The 9,131-nt window shown below is 41.0% G+C and overlaps 1 protein-coding gene and 1 long non-coding RNA gene across 2 annotated transcripts in view; one reads left to right on the top strand and one right to left on the bottom strand.

The window, feature by feature from the left end:
- LOC117955818 overlaps nt 1–7,165 on the top strand; it is a 9,396-nt gene extending 2,231 nt beyond the window's left edge. Inside the window, exons 3-5 of the long non-coding RNA XR_004659134.1 lie at nt 1,328–1,332; nt 3,077–3,079; nt 7,086–7,165. This is a non-coding gene — a long non-coding RNA (uncharacterized LOC117955818). The remainder of the gene's footprint in view (nt 1–1,327; nt 1,333–3,076; nt 3,080–7,085) is intronic.
- Nucleotides 6,412–8,752, bottom strand: msx2b (muscle segment homeobox 2b). Its single transcript, XM_034890537.1, has 2 exons — nt 8,224–8,752; nt 6,412–7,729 (listed from the first exon to the last, which is right to left on the bottom strand). Exons 1-2 carry the CDS (start codon nt 8,609–8,611, stop codon nt 7,281–7,283), a joined length of 837 nt encoding a protein of 278 aa, XP_034746428.1. The 5' UTR covers nt 8,612–8,752; the 3' UTR covers nt 6,412–7,280.
- Between the last annotated feature and the right edge of the window lie 379 nt (nt 8,753–9,131).

Genomic DNA, 9,131 nt, shown 5'->3' with positions numbered 1-9,131 from the left:
TTTAGTATATAGCAGTTGTAATATGCTTACAGTAGTGATTTTTATAAATTTTTCAGATGATTTACTTGGACGGAAATATAAATTCTGTGTTCTAACCTCTGTAGCTCTGTGTCAGTAAGGCCTCAAGGTCACAATGCCACTAGAAACAACAAGTTGAGAGTGTTAGCTTCACAATGAACTCAGGGTCATCACAGAGGGCCAAAGCATGTGGAAACTGCAGCATGTTTTAGGGGGTAAAAATTTAGGCGAGAAAATCATATATTTTCCAGTGAATTTCAAGAGGCTAAACTCTAACAAAATGTGAGCAAATGTACAGTACGTGCTCATTGATGCATTTGTTAGGGGTGACTGTCAGTGACTGTGTAATGAAGATGGTCCTATGTATCAAGGAGTGCATGTTGTATACTAAGTCAAAAAATCACCATAGTTCTACCTGCTTTCTCTGCCTATGTGTGGTTGTGTAGCACAGGGATACACAACACAACACAACACAACAAAACACATAGCAGGCAAAAGATTATATTCTACAAGCCATTTCTATTTCAGAAATCTATCATTGTTCTGCATGATTCCGCTACAAGGTTTGATAAAATTATTTTTGTGCTTTGCAGTTTGACACACACAGCCTCATCCATACAGGAATATAAATGCACAGGGACACAGGCTTAGACACAGCCACATGCACATATTGAAACAATCGCCCTCTCGATGGCACACACAGACTCTAGAAGCTTTATGTGATAAGTTGGGACAATTCTGGCAGCCTGGACAGAAGGTCCAAATTTACAGCTACAGTTAAATACTGAGTCAGAACTGTAAAATTACATTTCACGTATACCATGATAGGTGAAAGGTTTGGCCAAATTTATATCAACTACATGCAAGCCATTGTGAGGAGATACACCCGCTTACTGTTCTCCACACTTAAATCCCATAAGCGCCCCCCCCCCCCCAATGACCCCATCAGACATGCACACACACACTCACTTGTCACCTGTGCCCCCCCCCCCAAACACACACACACACACACACACAGAAATTACCATCATCCCTTCGGAATTCTATCCACGTGCATATAGGTTTCTAATGAGAAAGGAAGAGGGTGAAAACCCAGGAAGCAATCACATGAAATCATACATGTGAATCTATAAATAGTGTTTAGCCCACAGCTTTGTCCTCACACATCATATGGCTTCAACAGCCTGCAATTCACATGACTTCAAACCCGGATGGCATGTAAGTGTAATTGACTACTCTACTAAGTTGTTCTACTTCACAGTTAGAGCCAAGGCTGTTTTTAACATGACATTTCTACTATATATCTAAGAGGTTGTGATGTAAACAAAGGCTTAAGAATGATTGTTTAAATAGCAATTTTACTGACTGAGGTGAGGTGACAGCACAATAATAACAATAGGTATGTGTGAATTTGTGTAACACAGCAAAAGGGTGTGTGTGTGTGTGTGTGTGTGTGTGTGTGTGTGTGTGTGTGTGTGTGTGTGTGTGTGTGTGTGTGTGTGTGTGTGTGTGTGTGTGTGTGTGTGTGTGTGTGTGTGTGTGTGTGTGTGTGTGTGTGTGTGTTGAAAAAAAGTGAAAGAGGGCACTGCAGTGGCATGTGTGGCTTGCTCTTTATTTGCACTGTAATGTCAGACTCCATCTCTGTGACATTAATTAGTGATGTAGTAATGGTGCTGGGTGTAATTCTTTTAGCATGTATGGCAAACTCAATCTGTGACAACTCATCTGCTTTCTCCTTTAAAGAATTGAAGGTTAAGGTGGAGAATGTCAGAGTCACAAAGGCAGAGGCACTCAAAATCATCCTCTCTTTCTTCCGTCTTTCTCTCGCACGCACTCATGCGCGCACTCACGCACGCACAAACGCCCTTAAAGATACTTAATGATGCAAAAAGCAGGTAAACAGGTGTCTGAACAATACAGAAGTTTATAAATATGTGAGTTTTACTCTCCCTATGCAGCATCATTTGCATTTTTAAAGACATGCTTAATTTCAACTTACTATTCACTAAAATAACTTCAGATAAGCACACTCTTCAATTCATAGCAGATAACAACAGCTCAGGGAAGATTTGTGTGTGTTTTTTTAAAAGTGGCAGCCAACAGCAGCCAAATTTAGGCAGCCTGTTTTTTGGACGGTCTCCGGTGGCTTGGTTAACTTTCATTGATGCACACAAAGGCTACTTCTGTGAAACTTTGTTGCTATAGTGACGCCTACTGGATAAAATAGGGGACTTCATCCTCACCATCTTTAAAACGAGTAAAATCTCTGTGTCTCCCATTTTGTTTTGTCTCTGATTTTCTAATACCATAAATGTGTGTGTGTGTGTGTGTGGGGGGGGGGGGGGGGGGGGGGGGGGGGGGGGGGGGGGGGGGGGGGTGTACATTTGCATTTACTGTATTACAAACTTAACATTTCAATAGGATTTAAGATTCCAACACAATGACTGATCATTGTAGCCCTCTTATTGAACAGCTGACTTGGTTTAAGCATTTGGAAAAACATTGGGGAGCGCTTTACACCCCATGACGGATGTGACTGGATCCGACTGAGACTTTCTGAATCCTTCTAAGCATCTGTTTTTCTCTTTTGCAATCAGTTGAGAAAGTGCACTTTTTGTGGATTTGTTAGATGTGTTGTACCGGTATGACATTTTGCTGAGTTTCAGACCACTCTTGTTTGTCTCTCATGTAGTAGCAGCCCTCCATTGTAATTGTTTGCATACTAAGACTGATGTGTTCGACAGCCTTCTTTTTAAAATTAACTACTTTCTTACAAACAAACCATGTATCTAAAATAACGCCCCAATTCCAGGGACCTACTGTGGTTTTTCCACATAATGAATTTGTCACACGGTGGAAACACTCTTAAATTGGCATTCAATGGGAAAAAGAAAAACACTTTCAAACTCTCCAAGCTGTTGCTTCAGGCTGACGGCCACATCCCAATGAAATAATTTGCCTTCTGATCTAAAAGACAAAGCTCAAGACTTTACTACATGCCACTAAGATGGAATCTACATCTCCACAATGGGTATCTCATATATAGCATACTGGTCAGTTTGTACTGAATTCAGTAGTCGTGTGCATTTTTGTCCACTGCTGATTCCACAAACAGTAGGGTCACGTGTCCTCCCTCAGAATGGAATATCTTAACCACTTTATCACAGCCACTCAAAAGTTTTTTGCGACGACATTCCTGGAAATGCAATCAAACCGAGAAATCAGCATCAGTCTCCTAGCTTCCTCAACAAGAGCATGGGTGATTAGCTGAGAGCTCTTAGTGGTTTCAGAACAGCGAAGATCACATTGGCATTTACAGCTTAGTCATGAAGTTAAAGGAACAGTGCAAATATCTGTTAACCAGCGCTTTAAGAAGCTTCTTTGAGGTCTGTGTTTACAACAGCTAAGAGATTAATTTTATGATTTTTTTCTTAAGTGACTGCTCACTAACAAACTAAAAAGATGCCCTTTTTAGACCAATCATCAGAAATAAAAAAAAACCTATATGTTAGTTCATTTGTGCACCAATCAAAGCCATATTCTGATTCAGTTACACTATTTCTCATGTTCCCATTGACAGTTGTTTACTTTTAAACATGTATTGGTTTACCCAGCATGCATACATAAATCAATAATTATTCTCAGAATGATGCATGTTTCACTAAAGGAGTCTGTTTCATGACATTTGCTATTCATTGGTGCTCATCTATCATTTCTGCGAGACTGCAGTATTTTAAAGATTCACACTATTGAGTTGGCTAGTGTGTTCCATTTACCTCGAAACATGGGAGCCGGAGCTGGGAATGACGTCAAACCCAAGTTCAATGCATTCCATTTACAAGTCGGATTCCTTATTGTGAGGCTAGCTCTTGCCAGGCTAGCCATTGTTAGCAAAACCGGTACTTAACAATGCGTGTTTGTAGGAGTTTCCCAGGAGTTCATAGGTGCGTGTCCAGAGTGATCTTAAGAAGCTTTGGCCACCCTCTTCCACTGGCCTGCTCCGGGCGGTGTCCTTACATCTGCTACTGTGTTGCTCTCGAGGATATCTCCACAAAGGACACACAAGGGTACACGGGGCATGTATATGGAAACTCACAGGTCGTTTCCCTTTGTTTCTGTAAGGCCTCGCCCAAGGCTTCATTAGAATCTGTAAAGAAGTTCAAAAGTGAACACATCAGCAGATGAAGAGAATGCTAATTCTACGTTCTGAAAGAGAGAGAAGAAAATATATTAAACTAGTTACAATATACTGTGGAATCCACATTTCTAGTTCTTTCTACATTACTGTTGGTGCTGAGCTGAGCTCTGTATTTTTTGTGGCTGGGCTGTTATGCGGGTAAAGTTGTTTATATATGTGTGTGTGTGTGTGTGTGTGTGTGTGTGTGTGTGTGTGTGTGTGTGTGTGTGTGTGTGTGTGTGTGTGTGTGTTTGAAAAAGATTAAGATAGCCTGACTTGAATTATTCCTCCTGAAGAATGCCTCCTACAGCAGATTTTTGTAACAAACTCTGGTGGACTAATGGAGGCCTACAAACAATGTTCCCAAATGATCAATACATTTTAGATCACCTAATCTCTAATTGTTCTGGTTATTTGTTATGTACAATGGTTATTTATGTACAAATGTACAATGTACATAACAAATAAACCAAAGTTTTTTGAATATTTCATTCCATTAGTCAGTAACAGTCTAGTGAATCCTTTATTTAATTACAACAGAAACAGAAGCAATAATTGATTTATATACTAGTGACATTTTCTTTTTATTCTCAGTCTGTGGTTGCATCATCATTGTCCATATTTGTTTATTGGAGTGCCCTTGTCTTCACTTGCCTTTTATAGCTACGTGCACTTTATAAAAAATTTTTTTTTAGCAAGTTCTTTCCAAAGGGGCATTGTACAAGAAGTTTTGAGTAAAATGCTAGAAATATTTCTTTTTAAAATGACTCAATTAATAACCAAACAATTAATCAATTCTAAAAACATTTGTTTATTGCAGCCCTAACTCACATGGTGCTTTACAGAACAAGGGGAAAGGGCCAGGAGGGTTTGTTCCATGATGCTGTATGACAAACAGCCACTAGAGGATGTAGGAGACATACAAATGACTTGCAGACAGAGAGGGGCTCAGTCACAATGTGTTTAACTAACTTACAACACCACAAACATGCCTAATCACTGCCAGACAACCAGCAATGACAAAAACATTTCCCCCAGCGCCACTGACAACCCTCCAAACGAAAAGACAGATAATTTACTGAATTCTCCACCACCGAAATACAACACCCCTCCAGTCAGCAGCACAAACTTGATGTTTCACAAGAGACTCCGAGCCAGTCCTGCCAAGCTGCACTTCATTAGGTTGATTGCTTGCCTGTGTAAGTTACTTGCTTTCCCTGCTAGTTCCCTCCGCTTTGTTCTGATTAAAGGGGAACCTCATAAATGCACTGCTGCCTTTAAACAATTTCCTTTTTACATCAAAGTAACACGGAAGTTGTAAGCTGCTCCTATAAATGCATGCCACCAAACTCACGTTGTGGCTCTGTAAAAACCGGCGCTAAACTGGACAGGTCTGGTAGAAATTGGCTAATTCCAAACCTAGTCATCAATGGTCATTAATACAAAGTTCAATGAGGCAGGAAAAAAACCAAAATGCTGATGAAGATAAGAGGAGTAACAAATGAGTGCACTTCTTCAAACAAGGTTAACTGTTAGTGTTGAAGTAAGCTTATGTTAAATACATGAAGGTTTTGCCAATCAACACGTCTGCCACAAAGCAAACCAAAGGAGTCTTCTGGATTCTTTCCAGTTAAATGAACAGTTCATGCTGCTGCTAGCTGCTGTTGAGGTTCAGACATTTAATGATTTGTCAAAAGGTAAAATCACAGACAGCAGTTTGAGTTTGATAATCCCCTAATTGCCAACCTGAGATGAATTCTGTAGTGGGTTCTCACGCTACTTGAACAACTCGGTAATAGTCCTTAGACCTAGAGTTCTTGATTGCCAGAGAGACAACACACTGTATTTCTGTACAAACAAAACATCATTATAGAAGTGCATCTCTGCCCAAAAAAACCAACAACTTTTTACCAGTGTGGTGAATGACAGCTTAGTATTAACGGGAACTATCTTGTGAAGTTGGATAAATTATGGGTGGAATTTATGGTTCGTCAAACATTGCCTTGAACTGACCACGGTCTGAAATGGATGGATGAGAAACACAGACACGGGATTTAACCACACGTAAGAGCTGTATCCGCAAAAAAAGTGCACAACACAGCTGGTTTCACTGGTAAACTACTTACAATGACCTTTTTGAAAGATCTGATGTGAACGTAGAAGCACGTGTTTACATATTGTTACTTTTTTTCCTCTACACAAATGTATTTAAAGGAAACCGTCTGAAAGGCTTTGTTTTGTTCCTTTGAATGATAAAATATAAACTGCATAGCAAAATGTAGGCCCTTTCAAAGGGACTTTCATGAAGAACAATATAAACACACTTTTGGTCAGAACTTGTGTACCATATTCTCACATAAATATACACAACATGAGACATTCATAAATTTCCAGCATAATTCTTTCAAAGAGAATGTCTACGCTCTATAACTGCGTAGTAAAGCGTTTTTATTGCTACGAGAGATAAAAGCTAAAAAAGGTTAGTGTAAAGTTTTCATTGGGATGACTAATTTGAGGGTGAAACCTTCCTGTCGCACCCACCCACCCAATGTTTTTGAAATTGAAAAGACGAGCAGTTTTAAGGCAGACACATTTGTAGAATTAAATAATGCTTCAGTGATATGTTTAATTTGGCCTGAGTTGCTGAAACACTTATCATCCATACATGTCTTGATATTAAGGCCCTTTTCAACACAAGGCACTGTATCAAATCAAGAGAAAGGCTTAAGTAAAAAGTTGTTTTGTATTATTGTGCCCAGTGCAAGTCCTCGCCCAGCTCAATTATTGCAAAAGTAAACAAGTGAAAAGTATAAACAGCTGGACAGAAACGCCCCTCCTCATATAGACAAGTCATAAACAGGCAGTCCAAAGGAACAAGTGGAAATCTAAGGTTTTTTGTTATCCTTGCCGTGGGAAAAAATAGATTTTTTTTTTAAATTGGATTTGAAGTGCTCAGAAAGTTGATTCAAACACTCCTTGTGCCGTAGATATATTATAAACATTGATTTTTAAAATGTCAGCCACATGTCCGCTGTGTCCATTTTTTTGGAACACTGAAACCAAACTCAGTGATATTTCCATTTTTTTATGATAAGTGGTACATGCTGTACCCCAGAGGAGTAGCGTACATTCCTACAGGTGAAAAGGGAAGTATGTGTCTGTGGTGGTGCTGATACGCAGCGTACGACTGTCCATAGAGTGACATGGCGCCTAGCGACAGCGGTAATGTAAAGCCGTTGTGTAAACCTCCAGCGGCTGCCACTGCCGCCGTCTTAGCGTCTGAGGCCATCTTGAATTTCTCCAGCTCGGCCTCCTGGAGCCTCTTGGCTTTTGCCCGCCGATTCTGGAACCAGATCTTCACCTGGGTCTCCGTCAGGGTCAAGGAGGAGGAGAACTCGGCCCGCTCTGCGATGGACAGGTACTGCTTCTGCCTGAACTTCCTCTCCAGGGCCAGGAGCTGAGACGTGGTGAAGGGAGTGCGGGGCTTTCGGTTGGTCTTGTGTTTCCTCAACGGGCAGCCAGGACTGACATGACCTAGGAGAAGAAACAATAACAATTAATTCAATTGATTTCATAGAATTCTATTGATCTATTGTGGCGTTTGAGTGTTCTTACAGGCTGTGTACTAATCAGTTGGCTATACTCAAACAACATGGTTAACTTATTAAACTTAAAGTTGAAGGTTTGGACACACTGTTATCATGGAGAGCTACTTTTTTAATTATATGCCACACATTTTTACGTTAACCAATTTAGTGTAACTGGTTTGCTTTTTAATTATTTAATGCCATTCTTTAAACAACACTGTCCAACAGGAGGCATCCTTGCAGCACAGCTTTTAGAGAATCCTATAGCAGCAAAATATGCTGAAAAATAATGAAGTTTGGCCTCTTCATCTACTGCTAGGCTTGTTGAAACTTAAAGGTAGCCTAACTCTGATTCTGTATGCTGCTGGATAGCATTTGGTTAAAACTATGTCTATAAACCATACCAGTTTAAAAATGCTTCATCGTGTAGGAGAAACTTACGAGGCTGTGTGGAAAACACGCTTTTAGTGACCCAGGGTACGCAGTCCTCTGACTCCGATGCCTCGGATTTGACCGGCGACAAAGGCACAGCCGTTAAGCTCGTCCGGCTTCCACCTGGAGGACTACACGCCTCTCGGTACAGATATAGGGAGTTTAAACCTGTGGGAGACACCGCCACCGAGCTTCGCTCCGGTTTACAGCGAATGGACTCTCCGCCGCGACCGTCCGTCTTCCTCCCGGACATGAGCGCCTCCACGCTGAACGGATGATGCCGCGGCACCACCGGCGATGTCTTTTCCTCCGCCGTCCCCTCTGCCAAGTCTGAACGGTTACTGTCCTCCTCGGACGAACTGCACCCGATGTCGTTAAAGGTCTCTTGAGAAGTCATCTCTTCTCCGAACAGGCTAACTTCCGAGCGGAACAGTCAAAGAGCCGTGAGAGCCGCTCCGGCGAGCGCTATGTTATGGAGCTGTCAGGTAGTATGTGGGAGTACGTAGTCGCATCACGTTGACACGGCTCAACTTTGACCAATCCGTGTAGCCCGAAATGTTTACGACTGAGCACATGTTGCATTCATGGACGGTGGGAAACTGACGTTGCTTGATAAATGAGTGATCAGAGGTTTCACTCCTCTTCTTTCTCCTATTAGATGTTTAGTATTATAACGTAAACCGATGGGTGTCAAATACAGATGAACAGATCTGTTGCTTAATTTTGTTGGGTGAAAATAAAGAAGTATCTGAAAACTTGACAACACAGTTTGCCTCCACGTTGCCTTTTTGGTTAATTAATTGAGGGAGATAGGTTGCAAAATGGCTCATTGCTGAGCCACATCATAAAAAAACATTGCTGAGCCACATCAAAAATTAAGCTTTAGTGATGAAATAGCTCTAAAGCTAAACTCATGA

The sequence above is a fragment of the Etheostoma cragini genome, chromosome 13 (assembly GCF_013103735.1).
Source record: "Etheostoma cragini isolate CJK2018 chromosome 13, CSU_Ecrag_1.0, whole genome shotgun sequence".
NCBI lineage: Eukaryota > Metazoa > Chordata > Actinopteri > Perciformes > Percidae > Etheostoma > Etheostoma cragini.
The sequence above is the reverse complement of the archived record's forward strand: the minus strand, read 5'-3'. Positions and strand labels throughout refer to the sequence as shown.